This window comes from Epinephelus fuscoguttatus, linkage group LG17, assembly GCF_011397635.1.
Source record: "Epinephelus fuscoguttatus linkage group LG17, E.fuscoguttatus.final_Chr_v1".
NCBI classification, from domain to species: Eukaryota; Metazoa; Chordata; class Actinopteri; order Perciformes; family Serranidae; genus Epinephelus; species Epinephelus fuscoguttatus.
Genome location: NC_064768.1, coordinates 27,280,098 through 27,301,713, shown reverse-complemented (window position 1 = coordinate 27,301,713; position 21,616 = coordinate 27,280,098). Strand labels below are relative to the sequence as shown.

At 42.1% G+C, this 21,616-nt stretch overlaps 1 protein-coding gene across 1 annotated transcript in view; it reads right to left on the bottom strand.

Moving 5' to 3' along the window:
- rapgef5a (Rap guanine nucleotide exchange factor (GEF) 5a) overlaps window positions 1-20,869 on the bottom strand; it is a 71,443-nt gene extending 50,574 nt beyond the window's left edge. Inside the window, exons 1-5 of the mRNA XM_049603334.1 lie at window positions 20,385-20,869; window positions 9,071-9,121; window positions 5,850-5,956; window positions 5,177-5,298; window positions 3,281-3,458 (exon numbers count right to left, since the gene is read on the bottom strand). Coding sequence (XP_049459291.1) covers window positions 3,281-3,458; window positions 5,177-5,298; window positions 5,850-5,956; window positions 9,071-9,121; window positions 20,385-20,528 — 602 coding nt within the window. The 5' untranslated portion in view covers window positions 20,529-20,869. The remainder of the gene's footprint in view (window positions 1-3,280; window positions 3,459-5,176; window positions 5,299-5,849; window positions 5,957-9,070; window positions 9,122-20,384) is intronic.
- Window positions 20,870-21,616: the final 747 nt, after the last annotated feature.

Sequence of the window (21,616 nt, the reverse complement as noted above, 5' to 3'; positions counted from 1 at the left end):
TTCATAATTTATTTTCCCATTGTCCATTTGGATGATTTCAGAGGTGGGCTTCCTGCGGTCGTCACGACAACAAGTTTACAGTTGGTAAACAGTGGAGGAGAAACTGGTGGTAGTGGTTGCTGGATACCCAAAGCTATACGGCCCGACAATAGACAGCAGGTTGTCAAACTGCCCCCGAGTCATCCTAAAATATGTCTGGAAACGACCATCATCAAGGCGAAGCTCCTGGACCAACTGGTGGTTCTCTCCGTGATCCACCCTGTTTTTTGGGGTCACATGTACCCACACAGATCTCTGCTTCAACATTTTAGGAACTAGTTACTTATTACTGTGATAAAAAAAAAATAGTAGGTTGATTACATGGGAAGGTTAATGTAAGTAGGTGATGATGGGGTGGTTGCCTGGCAACAATAAAAATGCGCAGCAAGCCTTTTTTTTTACTAGTGGCATTTCATTTGAAAACCTGCAAAATACTTTCTGTGTGATCGGGGCCTTGTTCAGTATTTTTACCAGTTAAAATCACTTGGACCATTTGTTTTGGAGTGGAAGAGAACTCTGCGGATAATTTGGCTCCTGGTAAAAAGCTCTTGAACAATGAACACTTATTTTTTCACTTACAGTAAAAACCTCCTGAATGTTCTGGATCGGAGAGTTTTTAGAGAAAAAAGGTGAGTTCATATTAGCAGGTGCTGGGCCAGAGTCACTGATTTGTGACATGAAATTAGTTTAATCAGTGTTGTTAGTGATTTTAATCACCTGGTCTGTTTATTTTTGAGATGAAGAGAACTGAGGATAATTTAGCTCCTGATAAAAAGCTCCTGAACAATGAACACTGAAGAAATTCTAACCGTTAGAAGCGTCAGCCGGTTGCAATCTGCAATCTTCACCACTATATGCCACTAAATCCCTCTGAACCTTACACACTGTTCCTGTACACACTGTTGTGTGAGAAGTGTATTTCTCGTATTTGAAATTTGGTGACAACACAGGTTGATAAGCTTACGATAAGAAACATGCTCAAATTGGATCTATGTGATTTTTGGATTAAGATTTCTTGAAGATAAGAAGCAACCTGACTAAACAAGATACATCAGATATCTGACATATTTTGAGAAGTACTGATTAAAATTATTTCATTTCATTATTGGTTCAGCAGCCCAAGGAAACTGAGAAGCCATAAGCTAATGCTGAACAGGGCTTTAACAGGTGGCTTAACACACACTTGTGCGCTTGGGCAGGTTCAGACAGAGCACATTGCCAGGATTTTATTTAAATTACTGCATTTTATTAGCCCTCCGGTAATTCTATCTCCTTTTTACAATTTCAACAAGGATCAAGAATCAGCATTAACTACCGGATTAGCGCACGAACCCATGCATCGTCAAGTCTCTTGGCAGCAGCCGGTGGAGTTACATCAGGTGTTTTTCCCTCACAGCTACAACTATTCTCCTTTACACCAACAAGAGAGTGAGAGACGAAGAGAAGAGGGGGGGGGGAGGCAGGGTGTGAGACAGACAGAGAGAGGGAGAGGATGCCTGCAGAGAAATGGTGCACCAGTCAAAGCCAGACACAGACAGCAGCAGGGTCAAAGTGACACACAGAGTGAGCATGCTGAATCCATAATCCCATCTATGTCTAATCTACAAAAATCAGATGCATTTTTCTGATGTAGTTGTAAGCAAAAACCTACAAAATGTTTCTACATCCCTTCGTATGAGTGAGAACACTATGATAAACATATGCAAACCCCTTTGTGATGTAAAATTCTGGTCAGTTTTTCAGCTTTCTGCTGTCACACCAGAGAACAACAGGTACAGGGGAGAAAAGCCTTCAAATTAAATCTGTTGGAAACATGCTAAATAAGACGTGACCTTAATTACCAATAACCACCATCTCTTCTACCCATTCACCTCCGCCCTACTAACCTGTGGAAACACTGTGGTGGAGTGCTTCTAAGTGTGCATGTCATCCACTATAATGTATCGAGAGCAGCATAGAGGTATGTACAGTATGTTACATGAGATTTATATTAGTAAGTATGACATTCAATTCCCCTCGCTGTCGCGCTCGCTCCCTGGTGTCTGCAAATACACCCTTTGAAGTTGACACACGGATGAATCTGTTGACGTGTGCTCTTGTTCGCTCGCTCCCCATATATACTCCAGTTTTTTTGTTAGCCGTCTCCCCCTCTCTTTCTCTGAGTGACAGATTGAGTTCAGTAGCAGCCTCAGCAGGAATCCCACACACAGGAGCAGCAAAGCGGGGAACTCTGGCTGACACCCCTCTGCGTGTGTGTGTGTGTGTGCGCGTCAGAGAGCCCATCTCATGTATGAGTGTGTTTCTTATATCGATGTGGAGGTGTGTGCGCCTGCACATCAATGTGTCTCCCACATAAGCAGATTGAGGATTTAAAACACTGAATAGAGATTAGGTTTCTAGCTCAGATTTAAGGGGGATCTTCAGAGAGTGTGTGCATGTGTGAGCATATATTATGTTGCAAAACAGTATTGTACTTGCAAGCCTGCACCAAATCAAACACAGTGACCTGTCTCTTTTCATGGTAAATCATCAGACAGACAAATGACCTCAATCATAAATCTAAGCGGGAACACTGTCACTTCCACTTTGATATTTTACCAGAGCTACGAGCCTCCACTTCAGGTCAGTGGAGATCATCCAGTGCAGTAAAACAGAGTCACCATGAACTTTTCTCAACACTCTACAACAATTTAACATGATGGCTCTCAGGACAGAGACCCAGTGACACACCACTTTGTTGGTCATTACAACAGATAAGTATGAGTGATGATATTGTACGTACATCCACTAGAGCTGCCACTTTTTATTTGAAATTCAAACAACCATTCAAACTTGTGAACATGTAAAAAATTAATTATTTAATGATCATTTGAAATCCAAATTCAGTGTATAGCATTAGCACAACAGGCTGTGCTTTGCAGTGCAGCAAGGGCGTTCACAAACTGCACTGTTGTTAACACAAAATGGAGGAAACTACATACAAGTTGTATAAGTTATACCGTAGCTACATACAAGTATAAAAAAAACATCTAAGATGGCAAAGTTAAGCGTGGAGAGGTATGTTTCAGTCCTAATCGTGATACCTTATCACCTGAGATGTAATGTGTTTTTGAATCTTTCCTTTCTTTTAAAAGTGTGACATTGCCTAATTACTGTAGGTGTTTATTCTCATTTGTCCAAACTTGCCCTACCATTCATCCGTCACAGCGTAACTTGCAGTCAGAATTTAATGGACACTTACGGGCTGTTGGCCCCGCCTCCAGAGCGAAACTGGACATACGGGGCGAGTTGCAGGAGGAGCCTAACAGCCTCTGGCCACTCCCCCTCATTGGAGCGAAAGTCACAGGAGGTGGAGTCACACTCCTCAAAGCTGAACTGGTAGTAAGAGTTCGAGTCCGAAAACACCACCCGCTGGTCCACTGGAGAAAAAACAGAGACAAAGACATAAAAACAAATATGTAAAGCAGCTTCCTCGCCTGTTCTGGGTCAGAATTTCATTTAGTTTTCCTGTATTTCCTTAAATTTTTAAGGAAATAAAGTGCCAACCTATGGTTAGGTGCACAAATTACACTAAGGTAAAGGTTTTCCTTAAAGTCCCATTTAAGGTTTCCTTAAAATAAAATCGGTTGCACAAATCACCCTTTTTCTTCTAATGAGTTTCTTAGAATGTTCACCTAAGTATGTAAGGTTTCCTTAATATCTTGGTCTTATACTTAAGGAATCCCTTAAAGTTGAACCGTTGCAGAAAAGTACTTAAGACCAAAGTAAGGAAAAATTTAAAGTACATCTGACTCTATCTTAATCATAACATGACCGCGCTGAATAATAATTTAAGACAATGAGAGAGAGTTGGAGTTGGACCCCTCTCTCCACAGCTGTAGTCTTCGCAGTGAATGACTGCTCCAGTTTTATGCGACATGATCACAAGCGTGAGTGCAAGAAAACAGTCTCCATGGAAACCGCAGAATTTTACCAACAAAAAAATCTCTTTCAATACAAATGCATTAATGGACACAGTGTGATTTTACCATGTGGAAAGTCAAAGGGGACCTACTGTACTCAATTTCAGGTTTGTACATGTATATTGGGTTTCTACAAGAGCATGTTTACTTGCCTTAACAGTCAAAAAAACAACTGTATTCACTCTCTGTCTGAGATACTCTGCTTTACCACCTGTCTCTTTAAGTGCCCCCTTTAAAAAATCCCAGTTTGCTCTGATTGTTTCATATATTTGAGTCACTACATCATCATTGATTACATGTTTCCCTGAGGGTAGCTTGTGGCTACATGTAGCAGTGTAGGCTACATAATGTAAACTAGGGATGTTCCTGGCGACTAATTTCTCTGTCGACTAAATGAAAATTTTAATTAAGACTAGTTGACTAGTCTGGTGTTAAGTGGAAGCACATCTTGCGAGGTCATTGTTGTGATGAGCTGTGTTATCTTCTCAGACCAGGCGGGATCACAGCGTCTCCAGGTGAACAATGTCAAATTGGTCTGAGAGTTGCTAGCACCGCTAGCAGCAGCAGCCGTCATTCTGTGCAGGTTAACATCCAAATGCTTGAGTTGAATGTGGTAACGCATTGCTCCAGTCAAGTGATTACATGCTAGTTTTTCTGACACAGCCTACATGCTACCTTATTTTCATTTTCTAGATCAAAGCACTGCCAAACCGTCCTAGTGGCGGGCGGCTGCATGACAGTTAAGCGGCCTTGTACATGAATAGAATAGTAATTGGTTTACCCAACTAATATTTCTGGTGCCGACTAGCGAGGAGGTGGGCGTTTAATTGTTTAGACGACTAATACACGCATCCCTAATGTAAAGACTTACAGTTGTATGGCTGGAGCACATGACCATATAAAGAAATCCATCACAAGCCAATGTCAGCTTGTCTGGAAGGTAGAAAAAAACGAGTATTTGAACCATCTGAAGCCTGAGGTTAGGTCCCCTTAAAGCAGGGGAATGAAGCAGTGAATTTATCATTCTATTCTGTTTCAAATTACCTGGTGAACTGGTTCACCATGTGAAGATTTTTACTGATGTCACTGGAAGGGGACTATAAATTCTGAAGCACACTCCAACCTCCAGGCATGTTAGGGTGTGCATGAAGGTGTGTGTGTGGCTGTGTTTTTACCAGACAGCAGGACTCCCAGCTCCAGCAGCACCTGCCACACACGCACAGCAGTAGTCCGACAGCGCACGTACACACACTGCTCACACAGCCACTGCACCAGCTCCACACCCACGTAGCTACGCCTGTTAAAATACACACACACAAATTTTCAGCACACGAGTACAGCCACACAGTGATATGATACGCATGCACGTACACATGCACTTCTTCCCTCGGTGCAAAGCTTGTCTTTTTTATTTGATCAATATCCATTGATTATTCATTAGTTCTCTGTAAGCCTTTTCCTCTGAATACACTGAATACTTTCCATCTTCCTCCCCTCAGGATAAACTCATTGTGTATGTGTGTGGGTGTGTGCATGTGTGGGTGTTTGCGCGATGACGGTTAAGAGCACCTATTTATATTTGTGTCCAGATGTTCACATGGTCTTTGCATGCATCTGTAGTCACTGAATGTGCAGTATATTCTATGAGAGTGCATGTATTCCCAGAGCATCCTGTGCTCTGCTTAATAACATCTACGTCACACTTTGCTCGTCTTACTGCATAAACAACTTGACTGGCCAATCAGGACGGGGCTCAACGGTGACTGGCGAATCAGTGTACATGCTTCACCGGACACATCGATTCATCCCTGCACGCAGACAGACACACAAACACAGTGACAAGTGTACCGTATGATTCTGGCCAGGTGTATCTTGTCTTTAGCTGGATATGGTCCATGAGAGAGGAAGGCATTCCTCACAGCCCGACCGGCACATGGGAAACTCTGGGAACAAGACTGACACACACAGAGGACCACATCAAAAAATGTTTCAAAATCTGATCACTGAAGAACTAATAAATGTGGCTAAGATGACAAAAACCTTTTCTTAACATTGTTTCGGACATGTACATAAGACTGTGGAGAGCTGGTGCGGCTGTCATTGTTGGACTTACAAGGACAGCTCGATTTCTTTCCCCCTGAGGAATGAAACATTGACTGTGTCTACACGCTCCGCCATAATCCTGCTATAAAAAAGATAGTGTTTCAATTAAGCTGTTTACATGGGCTGTTTGTTCTGTTTCATTCATATTCATGTTTACCTGTGACAGAGCAGCACCCGCTTGATGAGGCTCCACTCATATTTTGTTACAACATGAGAAGCTCTGTCATGGAGGCAGGTTTTGCAAGTGACTGCACTTCAAGTCACTTCAGCTTTTATAGCAGGATGAGAGATAAAACTGGTCCCATGTAATGCAACATTAAAGGTACCCTGTGAAAATTTGGCCACTAGTAGTGCTAAAGAGTCATGTTTTCTAAGAATGGGCCCTTGTTTTGGTTGCATCTCATGCACAGGGTCTTTTCGGACCTAATTGTATTGCGGAGTTTTGCACAGCGGCAACTGGATCTTTGCTCTCAAACCACTAAAACATGTGATGGCACAACAGTCTCCTTCGGTACATTATTCTATGCTTTCTTTTGATTTTCACATTGGCTAGTCATTCTGTTTAATTTGTCTTCTGATTAAATCGGAACCGCTGTAACAAGTTGTAGGAAGCCTCTGCAAGTAACTGGTTGCTGGCAGACACTCTGTGCTGCAATAAAATGGTTAATCAGCAGTGCCGTGTACTGTAGAGCCGATGCGCTGCTGGTTCTGCCGGCCTGAATAGAATATAATGTCTATAGCCTTACTGTTGTGTACAGCCTTATAGACTGAGCTGAGTAGTGATGCGCAGGTCGACCCGTAACCCGCGGGACCTGCAAATGGACCTGTGGGTCGGGCAGCAGTGATCGTCTGTTAAATCGGTCTGTAAATGATATTTTGACATTATTGGCTATTACTGTCATGGCATCCGAAGGTAATGGTGCATTGAGCAGGTGACAGTCCGCGGTCGTTTTCAAAACACACTTGTGTCACGTGCTCCAAAAGAAACTTGTTGAAACTTTAAACAATAATTTATTGTACAAACGGGGGAAACAAACGTTGACAAAAACGGTTCCATAATTCATATTAAATTCAAAAGATAACGAAAGAACAGCTACAAGTTAGAGGGAATAGTGATAAAATGGTAAAACTTGGCACTGATCCACAGCCTCAGACGGATGCGCTCAAGCGTGTCATGCGCACAAGCTCCGTTGGTAGGCTATACAATATTTTCACATTTTTAACAATGCAATTTAAAAGTTTTGATTTTTATTGATAACCTACATTTACCAACAACAAAAAGACTACATTTAGCACCAAAAAAATGTTAAAAAAGAAAAAAGTAAATAAAAAAAAGAATATCGAATATCAAATTTTCATAACTAATACCTACCCATAGAAACGAATATTCGAATATCCGAATATTTGGGTACAGCCCTAGTGTTCAGTGAGGTAAAATTACTGTTTTTGTCTATGGAGTTTGGCTTTGAAGAGAGCATCAATACGTTTTTGAAAGGGTTGTCTGTTTGGGAAGTACTGAGCATCTGACTGCCTGGATATAGAGAAGTGGATTATACTGCAGGAGTTGTGTGAGAGTTTGTAAATGGATGTTTTGATGTAGTTTTGCTGTTGTTAAATGCGATCCCCTAAAAATTTTCTCCGTTTTTGGATTCTTTGTTCCCCATGGAGGCATGCAAGAAAAAAGTCTTCTTCAAGAAATCAATGTAACACAGAGTAATTGATATACAAATGGTTGTTTGGGGCATGAAGTATCCCTTTGAGGTACTTATTAGTTATCGTCCTGTTAGAGTATTGCAGTCAACGCACACTGCAGAGAGCAGAATTACTGATCATCTTTGTAGCAGCAAGGTGCCCTTCAAACAAAGAATCCTGGCTCAATCAGGCTCACACAGCCAGAACTCAAATTTCACTTGACACACACTGTGGTCTGCTGAGCCCTGATCGGCATTCTCTTCAGTTATGGGTGTTGCCAATACAACAAAATTGCTTTGGCAGGCAGTTGGATCAGGTTTTGATAAACAATGACAAATGAACTCTACCTTTGCAGAACATGTTTTGCTCAAACTGTGCTATAAACCTTGTCATATGTAACATGAATTATTATCTGCCAAAATGGGTTTTTGAGCATTGATCTGCATTGACAAATAGGCCAGGCAGTTGTGTTTAAATGTGTTCAACATTTTTTAATTTTGAAGCAGTTGATCACAAAGGTCAAAGTCAAGAGGTGGAAATGAAGCACCAGCCACTGCCGAGATCATCCAAACTAATCTCTGTAGTTTATTGATTCTTCCAGCTTTTGGTGACCAGGTTCAATCAATTCTTTGTAAATATTTTTCAGACTAATATCTTCTTAAAAAAAACAGGGCAGGAGATTTAAACTGGCTTAGCAAAGATCAACGTTAAGGCTTCTTTTTGCAAGCATTTTGCTGTTCAGGTGCTGAGCAAGGAGTCACACTGCACACCAATGTTCGCAGCCACTTCCATTTGAGGCAAGATATAAAAGAACATCTACTGAAATACAACCAATAAAAATACTACAGTGCTGAAAGATAAACAACCAAGAAAACACAAAGATTTTTCTTGGCACAGGGGTAACACGAGTGCACATAAATAAGCAGCATATAAGCTTCAGATGTCGATTCCTTTCATTTCTTAAACTTTTTTATTTCTTCAGCTAATGTTTTCGATGTTCAAAGAAAAATATACTGAAGTGAGATATTTCAGCCCTGAGGCCTTTTCAGAGTGCCGTACTGGAATATTTGCTAAACCGCATTATACTGATGCAAATTAAGCCTCTCCCTCAGAGTGCGTGTACGTGTGTGCAGTAGGTGAAACTAGTTTGGAAAAAGCCCAAGGTAATATCACCACTGATGTCACTTGTATTAGGGCTAAACAAACACACTTTCGCTTCACAGCCAAACTAAAGGGATGACATCACCTGTGGGTATGTGTATGTGTTTCCTTACCTTGTGTACTGTAGGCCCACTGCTCGGTCCGGGGATTGTGTCAGGTGATTGCTGTTGAAACACAACACACAAAAGCCGTCAGAGCCGACACACAGTGACACACACACAGTAAATACACCGAGCAAACAAGACTCTGGGATGAGAAAGACCAGTTTTACCATTCCAAAATCATTAGTCAGGTTTTGTTTAAACCAACAGCAGAAACAACCAGGGCTCAAACATTTATATTCTACTGCAACACACACTGCCACACTTAAAGAATGTGTGTGATGATAGTATCACCTAAGTGTTTTAACAAAGACACACACTCAAGCACTCAATAAAAATACCAGTTCAAATACTCAACAGTAAAATGCAATTGTCAGTCCAACATGATAAATCTCTTCTACCATCATGCCAACATGTTGTTGCCTTTGCCCTGGGTGTATCCACTCCACCTCTCCTTCCCCTATCAGGAAATAAACTCTTAATCTTTATGGATTACTATGGTGCCAGAGGAGCTAGATGACGATGTTGACACGGTGGTGACAAACTGCTCATAAAAGAGATTAAAAATGATAGTAAGTGTTGGATCAAATGGAGCGGAAACAACACTACATCTGCTTTTGTATTTCGCTGCAGTGTTACACACTGTGATGCAACTTGGTAACAACTCGTCTTGGTTCTGCTCTGCTGCTGAAATAAAAGCTTGCTTCAAATGTTTTACAGACTCGGATAATAATACTTGAAGATGGGGCGTCGGTAGCGTAGCGGATAGTGCCAGCGCCCCATGTATAGAGGTATCGCCTCACTGCAGCGGCTGCGGGTTTGAATCCCTTGCAGCCCTTTGCTGCATGTCAGTCCCCACTCTCTCTCTGTCTCCCCATTTCACTCTCTGTCCTGTCAATAAAGGCAAAAAGCCCATAAAAATAATCTTTAAAAAAAATAATACTTGAAGATAACGGTTCCTAAAGTGTCCGTTTAGTCAATCAAATATCATTCAAGTCACATGTAAACATAATGGGAAATGACAGCTTTAAGAAGGTTTTCACTATCAGAATCAGAATCAGAATCAGAAATACTTTATTGATCCCCGAGGGGAAATTGTTTATGTTACAGGTGCTCCTTGCAAGAGAGGAAAGATACGTGAAAATATAAGAAATTTAAACAATAGTATTAACAAATATAGAGTTAAATAAACAAGAATTATTAACAAACATAATCTTAAATAAATATATATAAATATATATATATATATATATATATATATATATATTGTAAACTGAACAAGATTATTTACACAAACAAAATATATACAGTCAGGGTGAATGGGGTTATTGCACAAGTTAGATTAAATGTGCAATTAACAGTGTTCAGGCATTTCTTAATAAAGTTTCCTGGATCATACATTGCATTATCATAAAGTAATTACTTATACAAGCTAAAAAAACATCTGTATTGTATTGTTCTTTACTAAATAAATTTAATATCTATGTTGTAAAAACATCTGTTTACAGTACCACTGTAAAGCAAACTTCAATTGAAGATGACTACAACAAAACTCACAAACACCATCTTGGTTTTGTCTCTTCTCTGTTCCAACAATCACAAATAAACCCTTAATTCACCCAGTTAGATGTGAAAATATGCTCCAGACAGATTAAAATTACTGTTTATTTAAATAGAGTCTGGTGGGTTTGGCAATGGTGATTTTGGGGCTGTTTCGGGTTAAAAAGGGGATCTTACCCTCGCAAAAAGGTTGACCTCTGAAGGGATCCTTCCCCTGATGTTATCAAAAACGTCACATTTAGTGGACCTAAATTGACGGTGAATAACTGCCCATTGTGGCCTGTTGCTCAATACTGGACCACTTTCAAAACCTGTTGTTTCCATTGGTCACTTGGACACAAGACATGGGAAAATAGGATCCAGGTTGAAATATACTGAGGATACCCTTTAAAGACTGGCATATCTAAAAAGCTTCATCTGTTATCTTACAACCCACAGAGGGAAACTTTTACAGTGTCTATAAAATATTCACCTCCCTGAAACGGTTTCATGTTCTACTGTTTTACGACACTGAATCACTGTGGTTTAAAGAGGCTTTATGACACTGATCAAGACACAAAGACAACATGAGCAATCTCTACAAATTTATCTAAATTAAGTAAACATAAAACACAGAAGTAGGCTGTTTACCACCTTTACACTGACACACCTAAATTATCACTGGTTGAATGGAGATCAGCTTTGTGTAATCAAGGTGTGACAAGTGATTTTAGGTTAAACACACCTGTATCTGCAGTTTCGAAGTTTGGAAAATATGCTGTGCAGCCATCCTCAGTAAATGAGTGTCCATGCAAAAAGGGCAGTGAGAGAGTGGCTGAGATGGGACACACACAAACAACCATAAAACAAAGTGCTCTGATGAGACCAAAATTGATCTTTTTGACCATCTCACTAAATGCATGGTCATAGCAGTCATGCCAGAGGGTGACACTGATGCAGCAAAATGAAACACAGAATAATCCTGAATACCAAACTGGGAGAACGCTTCTTTTTCAGCAGGATAACAAGGCAAGGGTTTCAAAATAACAATAAAAGTAAAGACATTTCTGCACATTTTTATTCAGGATTTATTTTGCATTTGCATTTGTACTCAGCCTTAGAACAATTCTGCATCATTATCAGTGGATATGGTGTGAGAAAATATCCAATACTGGCACCTGCTTTGAAAACACCATGGTAGCGCATCGCTGATAAAAACACAGACTGTATTAGGATGACGATCACGTTGCCAGTGTTCATTACAGACACACAGACGAGAGCCTCCTGCAATAGGAGTGCAACTGGTCTGATGGCTCAGTCAGTGAAGCGGGATCACTGAGAGAGTTGTGGGTTTGATTCTCTCTGGAAACCTTCCCAGGAAACTGAGCCTGTGCTAGAAGCCGCTGCTGCCCTTCGCCTGATGACGATTAGGGAGATACAGAGAGATGAAATGATGGAACAAATGAAAAGCACCTAAGCGACTGTGGAAGATGGATTCAGATGAAGAAATATAAATGAGTTAGCGCGCAAGAGGAGAAAGAAGAGAGGGAGGCTGAACAAATCACAACAGTCTATGAATATATGACAGGGGATGTGAGCATGACAGATGGAGAGGGAGAGAGATGAGGCGGTGAGCGACGGAGAGATCATTTTAATTGTGATTGTGAGAGGGAGAAAAAGTGAGCAGGACAAAGACAGAGGGAGAGGAATGCACGTCTGTGGCTTTGAGTTGCAAGAAAACGTAATAGATGATTAGAAAGATGTAGAGCAGTGTGTGTGATCCTCATTAGAGCGATGATACTGTCTCAGATGTCACACACACACCGATGATGATACGCACTTGCACACACACCTTATTCAAAGCAAGTTACTGTATCGCAGCTCACTTACTCTTCATTAAAGGAATAGATTCACATTTTGGTGAGGTCTGTGTGTATTAGATATGATGCTACAGGCAGCAGCTGATCAGCTTAGCTTAGCATAACGACTGGAAATAGGGAGAAACAGCTAGCCTGGCTCTGTGCAAAGGTAACAAAATCCACCTGCCAGAAACTTTTTGGATTGTTGGTCACCCAAAACAATCAATGAAGTGTTTCCCCACACATATAATTTATCTGGGCAGCATTTTAGCATTCTTCAGTTTTATTTTTTTTATCTATCTGAGAGAACAAGCCCATCAGAGGTTGCAGTGGCTCAGGGATAGAGCAGGTTGTCCACTAATCGGAAGACCTGTCAAAGTATCCTTGAGCAAGATACCGAACCCCAAATTGCTCCCAATGGTTGTTCCGTCAGTGAGTGAGTGCATGTGAGTGGTTACGGAGTAGCAGGTGGCACCATGTCTGGTAGCCTCAGCCACCAGTGTGTCCATTGTGTGCAGTCCATTTACCATCAGTAATCTAGTAACTAGTTAACAACGTTCTCTCATTGTACCACCTCCCATTCTGCTACTGCAGCCGAGGTGGAAGCGCCTCGAAGTTCCAATGTTGTCTTGAAGTCTGATTCCCCGACCAGTCGTGTTTCCCCCCTGATAAAATGATGCTTTGCATAGCGACCCCATTGATGGTTCAGATTTATGTAGAGGGAAACACATATTGAAGGGAAAAGGGTCTTCAACACGACATCGGCTAGCCGTGATACTAGCGCCATCTGGTCTATTGTTTTCCACAAGCGAGGGAATTTGACATGAAAACATAATGCTAATCAAATATAAAGGATATTTCAAATACGATATAAATGATCTGATTATGATAAAAGATAAAATATGCATCCAAAGCCAATCCTTTTGATCTTTGCTGCCCCTCTCCCTGCTGTCCTTCTCGAGTTTCCGAACCCCTGATCTTACCCCCCACTAGGGATGTCAGTTTCAGGTAATTTTGCTTTTGATAGCTCGACACCCATTAATATGTGACTAACTGGTTCATTTTTAAGAGAAAAATGCAAAAAAGCGTTAAATACAAGATGCTTTTTCTTATAGTCCAGCAATCCATTGACTCAGTCGACGCTGTTGGGTCAGGGCAGTGTTACCAGCTGTAATCGACGAATGTGTGGCGCAGCTAGCTATCTCTCACCCGACCCAGCTGGTGCGCAGCGCAGAGCAGCCATGGCATACTAACCAGTGGAGACCAGAGGGTGGGCAGTGGGCACTATGTGCGCATATTAACGCGGCTAGCAGGGTGTCTGTCTCCAACTAGATCTGAGTGGTGCGCAGAGCAGTAAACCGAAGAGCAGCAAAATTAGAAAGCATCAGAAACATTCTCAGAGGTTAAACAATTAAGGGTTAACTGCTGACACCCCCACCCTCCACATGATGAAACTTCAAAATCTGCTCATCCATTGTACTCATCAGAAACAGCATTAATCATCAGTTGCAGCCCTGATACTGACATTTAAAATGAGCGATCACAGAGAAAGCTGGAGGTCACAAAAAGTCCAAAAGCACAGTTTCTCCCCATTCACAATAAAACACAAGGCTGGAGTTTCAGATTTATCCATGCTGGAAAACATTTTCAAAAGAGCCCATTTTTTTTGGCTGCTCGGGGTGGACGTCCTCCGAGATATCAGTAAAGATGAGAGCTTCTTTATGTGTCGGTGTGTGTGATGACATGCAGTATTTGGACTGGGGGTTAAGTAGAGCACACCAGCCAGCCAAGCACACAGACTAAATAAATTGTTTCTGACTCTGGCTATCTCTGTCTTGCTCCTTCTTTCTCTCTTTTGTCTTGGCCGCTCTATCTTATCTCTCCATCTCTTTGTCTCCCGGTCTGGTGAACACAGATCTCTCGAGAGGTCTTTGTTTCTCCGCCATCATCTTTTCTCACAAACACGTTCGAGACACACCAAGCACTGGAGGAGGTTCATTCAGCGGCGAGAGAAATGTCTGCTGGCCATGTTCCTGTGAGTCTCTTTGTCTGTGTCTTCGTTTTCTCACAAAGATGCACTCCTCCATCACAGTATACTGCTGTCAGTACCGGAGGCCGAAAGAGAGTGACGGAGGAGAGGAGTAGATGAATGAGGAGGAATGAGAGCTCTAAAGAGAGAGCACATGCTGACACGCTTATCTGTGTGATGACTTCAAAGTGTGTATACAGAGAGAGAGAGAGAGAGAGAGAGAAAGAGAGAGGGAGCAGCAGAGAGCGAGGTCATTATCTGCAAGAAATGGATTACTCTCAGATTAGATTGCTGAGCACAGTGAAGAGCTGTAGCGCGGTATGCTTGGCAAGTCCCCTCACACACACACACTTCACATTCACACTAAGCTCCTGTCGACTCCTCGACAGATTCGTCATACAAGGAAGTCAAAATGGAGACATCAAAGCAGCAACAGCTCAGTGGACAAATAGACAAACACACACACACATTAAAGCTGTTAACAAACCCACCTGACTGCCCACACCCATCTGCCAGCACGCATGACCTTTGGCTTACCAACACTTCAGTGATCTATAGCATATTCGTTAATTTCAGGAGATATCAATCAACAGAAAATAAGTCAGCATCACTTTTGATCAGTTAATCATGTCATTTCTTTTTTCTTTTAAGGGAAAATGACAAGAATTTACTGGTTTCAGCTCCACAAATGTGAATATTTTTCAGGTCAAAAGGGGTTGGAGCAAAAAATTTTAATGTCTACTTGGGCTTTAGAATTTTTACGAGCATTTCTTACTGTATTCTGTCATTTTATTTTGGCTGTACCCTCCTCAAAATGTTGTTGGATACAAATCTTTTCATAGACTATCAAGCAATATTTTATTGAACTGCCAGATTTTTCAATAGAGTTCGGTGGGATGTTCAGGGCGACAGCAACGTTCACGTAATATGGTAAACAAGCCAAGCGTAGCCCTCTGAGCTAATGCACGCTAACTATGCTAACAATGGATTGGAAATGTGCACTAGATATCAAACGAGGGGGTGTCAGTCCCCATGGCATCATGGGTAACTTACACATAAGGCACCATGAATGCTGAAAGGTGCATACAGGTTTAGGAGCAACATGCTGCCATCCAGACAACGTCTTTTTCAGGGACGTCCCTTCTTATTCCAGCGACACAATGCCAAGTCACATTCTGCACGTGTGGCTTCATAGTAGAGTACAGGTACTAAACTGGCGAGCCTGCAGTCCAAACCTGTCTCCCATTGAAAATGTGTAACACATTATGAAGAAGAAAATATGACAATGGAGACAACAGACTGTTGGGCAAACACAAATGGGAAATAATTTCACTTTCAAAACATCATCAATTCATGTCCTCAGTTGCCAAACTCTTACTGAGAGGAAAAGGTGATGTAACACAGTGGTAAACATGCTCTTGGCCCAACGTTTTCAAAATGTGTTGCACGCAACAAATTCAGAATAAGTGAATATCTATTTAAAAAACAATAAAGTTTACAAGTTTGTCTTTGTACTGTATTCAACTGAATATAGGTCAAAAAAGATTTAGAGATCTTTGCCTCCTGTTTTTATTTAGCAGCAGCCAAACTTTTGTGGAATTAGGGTTGTCAGCATTTGCGTATTCTACAAATATGCTTGAATTATTCTACGTATTTTCTTTTAAGTAAAATGTATTCCTAACTTTTTTTTTAAGTTGTTGATAAAGTTTCGAAGTAGCATTAGCATAAAGTCTGGAAGTAGTATTAGCATACTGCTCACTATGCTAATCCTTTCAGTCACATACAGTGGTTCTAGTGATGGTGTGTGTCAGTTTATACAGTAAGGGGATGTGAATTTGTGTTGCGCTTCTCTCCCCACTCCTCGCTTGCCCTTTCATCTTTCTTATCTCAATGTATAATGCAGTTATGGATGTGATACATTGCTGGCAGACATAAAAACACATCACAAACCACTGTTTTGCTTCATGTATAATGCAGAAATGAGATGATCTTTTGGGGAAATATCACCGACTATCCTGCAAGACTGTGTTCATAAAATCTGCGCTTACATTATGACCATAATAATCCTATTTAACTGCCTAAATTATAGTTTTGAGCAGCATACAGTACATTTATATAGTGTTTGTGTGTCAAAGTTCTTCGCCTGTTTGTGTTTACATTTTAATCCACAAGAACCTTTGACTTCACAACTAGTGTTCACATTAAGTGATGATACATATCCAAATATCCAATTTTAAAATGAAAAATCTGATATCATCTGAGGGCAGCAATATCATTTCCAGTGTGTAGTCTGCCGTAAATTCATTAAAGAAAACAAAAAAGAAGCTGCAACCCCAAACAAAATGACATCATTAAACTGAAGGTGCACCATGATTCGTCTGTGTTTAAGATCATTTGTGAAAGACGTGCTACTGTATTTTACCACCTCTACCTTATTTCGTCTGCTTGCATTAAGAATGCGAAAAACACACAGGGTCCAGAAAGCCTTACTAGTCCGCTGTTTTTTGATTATTGTTGGCAGCGCTATCTGTGAAGAACGTTTTTTTATGTCCCACTCTGCCATACACACTGCTTCTTCCTCTGTTTTGGTGTCAGCGACAAAATCCAACCAAGACTAACATCCATCCATCATCTGTGACCACTTATCCAACTCAAGGGTCGCCGAAGGGCTAGAGCCAATCCCAGCTGACATTGGGCAAAGGCAGATTAGGCTACATCCTGGACAGGTCACCTGGCTATCACAGGACTGACACATAAAGCCTGATTACATTTGGTTTTAAAATTTTAGTGTTCTGTTGACAGCTGAGACACATCGCCGTTCATAACTGTGTCTAGCATGTGTCTCAAGCTGATCACTTGTGTGTCAGATTTGTCACTGCTTATATCACATCCTCTAGAAGGTCAAAGCCTCCACACTCTCACCACTCACATTAGAGGTTGTGTCGGTATAGCTGAAAATACGGCTGTCAGCAGAATCCAACACAGCTCGTTCCATTGAGCAAAACGATGGACGGTCACGCAACACTTGGTCCAATTCACCTGTAAAATGGGCAAGTTATAGAGCGTTGGAGTGCTAACCTCACACATCCATGATCAGGACTGTTTACACTACAAAAGATATGTAGTTAAATGGTTCCCTCGGCTGGTGGTTTGAGTGATCGGATCATTATGCGTCTCGGTGTTCATTTACACTTTTATTTAGCGCCGTCCACTTGTGATCCGACTGCCTGAAACACAAAGCCGAGTGTAAACAGGGTCATAGAGACGTACAACCATTCATGCTCGTGGTCATACCTAAAGGCAGTTTAAAGTCAACAACCTAACCTGCATGTCTGGACTTTGGGAGGGAGCTAAAAAACCCAAAGCAAGCCCACGCTGACACAGGGAGATCATGCAAACTCCAACCAGAAGGATCTCAGCCTGCCAGTGAGTTTGAACCCAGAGTCCTCTTGCTGTGAGATCAAAGTGCTACCCTCTGGACCACCATGGCACCCACAAGATCACAGACTAACAAAACCTGTTGCAGAAAACTGACTAGGGGGGGTTGTTGAGTAGCAAAAAACCATACCAATCAGCGTGACCTGTCAGCATCTGTCTGTCCAGCCCAGCTAGCTGCTGGCCAGCTAAAGCAAAAACAGCCTGAGTCTGTGACTTGTTCTGCTACATTTGGTAAAAAACAAGCTCAGAAGAGAATGTTTCACTCTGACAACATAAAATGTGAAGTCCACTGTACACATGTATCAGCAAGTGCCCAACAAGTGGCTCTCAAATCTGACACCTAACCAGGCCTGCCCACAGAAATGGCTTGGTCTCTGGAGGGGCCCTCCCCAAAATCTACTTTACTCACATCAATGCATGCACATCCTGAGCTGTGGTCAACTCTTTGGAGGAGGAGGAAAGAAAACTAAGCAGGTTTTCCCTGATGTAAACTTCTAAAGTGTGGCTACTTTACAGAGCACCCTAGCAAGTGTACCAAAAATTTCTCCCATCATATTATAGCCAATAAAGGACTAATAATTGAATACCAGAGCAAGTCACAACAGAGAATAATGCAAGACAGGATTCTCAAAGGTGAGGCTGCTGCAGGCTGGAACCAAAGGTGACAGATGGCTCCGTACCAACACAACAGGTTCAATACACTTCATGAGCTGCTGGCGAACATCAAAGAAACACATGAGGTAATGTGAAAACTTGCTTATGTCAGATGTTTCAGCATGTTTCAATGGCCTCACATAACAGAACAACAACAAACAATTGCTCATGATTCTGCATGGATCAACAAAAAAACAGTACAATGTGTGCAGGCGTCCTCTTTTGGAAGAGATGCTGTGATTTTGAGAGTGTGTCACTATTTTCTTTTTTAGCGTTTCCAAATTTGAGTGCCACTGTAGCGCCGTGCAAAAACAATCCATGGTAGTTTCTCTTTTTGGAAAATTTATATATGGATATAAAAGCAAGAGTGAGAGTGTGTGTGTGTGTGCCAGGTGAAGCATAGCCAACTGCCAGTGTCTGGAGAGAACCAGTCTGCACAGAGCAGCCATACCTTTACACTACTTACCCACGCCTCATCACACTCACCCACACATGCACACACACACACTAAGTTAGATGAAGACAGGAGGAGGAGAGCGACATTTTTTCTTCATCTACTCAGTATTGCCTTCTTTCCTCGCCTTCTGCTCAGGCAATGAACAAAAACACAAAGATGATACAGTACGTTACAGTTAAATTAGTGAAACACTACCGGGTATTTGTAGCTCCTGATGTGAGCTTCATAATTTTGACACATCTGTAATACACAATCGTGATACATCCTTTTTTTGTCTGGACTCTTATATCAACTTTCTGGAGTTCATTACAGGATCGCCTCTGGTTCATTTGTCGCCACACTAATTTAATCGTATAAATCAGACAGGTAACAGAAACACTGAGCGAAATGTAAGTCCTTTAAACATCACTCAAAATAACACAACATAACATGACATAAACTGATCATCTCCCAGGCTGTACACCACAAATGTTGCATATTTTTAGCACATTTGGCACCAGTGGGACTGGAAGTCTTGGCACTCTGTCCCTGATTCCCACAGAGGCAATCAGGGACACGTTTTCTCCTGGCTGCCACCGATGATGATGAAGATGAGCAGAGCTGACACTGTGAGCAGATATTTGGCTTGTCATGTGTTTCTGTGTGTGTGTGTGTGTGTGTGTGTGTGTTCTTGTAACATTTGGGCACACAGAGTCACACACATTACGAGACCAATCGTCACAAAACACAACCAGAGGACCCTGGAGGTTGTTTGATGGTTGATGTACAAATGTAACTGAGACAATTAGTCAAATAACTGAACAGTAGACAGAAAATGACTTTGCAGCTTCTCTGTTTCATTTCAAACATATGTTTGAGTTGTGGAGCGTGGGATAGAAAAAAGAAAACGTGCAAGCATCACCTTGAGCTTTCAAAACTTGTCAAGGGCATAAAGACAACAAATTAATCTGTTTTTTTTTTTTTTATAAATATCATCAATGAATATCATTCTTAGCTGCGCAGCTGCACATAAGTGTATTTTAATACATATGTAGGCATGTCGTGAATCTGTTAGGGGGAGGTAGTGTTGCCTTGACTACCGGAGTGTGAAGGTATGGTGTCCAACAGCAATTCTAGTTATTATGGATGTAGCACGCGCACACACACGCACGCACACACTGCCTCTGCGACAGTAATGCATGTAACAAAATGAAAACACCTGAGTCGTGACGGGGTTACGAAACAGCCCCACGGCACGGAGCGGTGTCGGGAAAAGTCACGGTTGGAGAGATAAAACCGTGAGCCGTCGCTTATCAAACATAAAACACGGAAGGACGAAGAGTCAGGCAGCGGTCGGTTTGAAATACTCACGCTCTTCTTCCGCAGGTGCAGCCCGTGCTTGAGTAGCCCCGGCAGATCCCGGATTTTGTGTTTGAGCTGAGCCTGGTCCCGTGCGCTCCGGTTCCACCGCAAGCCCGCGAGCAAGCCGTCCTCTGCGGGCTCCGAGTCCTCCATGGTTCCTCTCCTCCTCCCGTCTGTCCTCGAGCTGCCGCCTGCCACCGCTCCGGGTGTCTACTGTATCCTCACAAGGCGCACCGCCGCCCGCGCCCGTTCGCCATTTCCCCCCTCCTCGCGCTCACACTCAACGACCTGCATCTGCAACCGAGCCGCGCGCTGCGTTAACGACCTACTGAATGTATTCCGCAGCACGCGACGCTGCTGCTCCACCCAATGGCTCGCGCGTCCTACTCCTCGGTACTACCAGGTTGATGTGTGGATGTGTGTGTGCGTGTGGGGGGGGGGTGTCACAGGTGCATAAAAACATTGCATCACTTCCACCTTTCACTCTGTGACCAGCCTGACAAAAGAAAAGAGCAAATTCCATTCAAAAACACCACATTTTAACTGTTGTACAGGTGCAGCTGACATGTCAGTGTCATTTTAATGTTTATCTGTGTCCCATGTTGTAAATGAAACACACTCACAGAGATGATAGTCTTTGGGGGGAGGGAGGAAAGAAACAGAGGGCGCTCGGTAGGGCTACGTCACCACATTACCTGGCTCAAATTTCCAAAAGTAAACAAAGAGCAGCCTCAAAGTGTATATCAATGTGTTGTGGGAGGGTGTGTGTGTGTGCTACATGGCAAAGCCTATATTTCAGCCTTGGAGCTGTATTCTGTCCTGGCTGTGTGTAAACTCTGTGAAGCCTGGAGCCATTTCTCAGTCCAGTTTAACCTAAGGCAGAAGGCAGGTGGGCTGAAACATGAGAGGGTCTCAAGGCTTCATGCTGTGGGGCGTTGTAGAGGAGACACCCTGTCTCTGGTGTAATAATGCTAATAGACATCATCAGGCAGGTCCTTTGAAACTCTTTCCTCTTCCTTTGTTGGAGGCAGTGTATGTTTGCATAACATGCTGGTTATAGTGGGAGTTTAAACCAGTCCCATGTGCCTCCTGTGTGCTATGGAATGGAATAAAATATAATACATGTGTTTCTTTAGTGTATAATCACCTGAAAATAAGAATAGTTGTGTTTTAATTACCTTAAAATGAGTTGTTTATATCTACATAGGGAGCTTGGAGTAGAGCCGCTGCTCCTTCGTGGC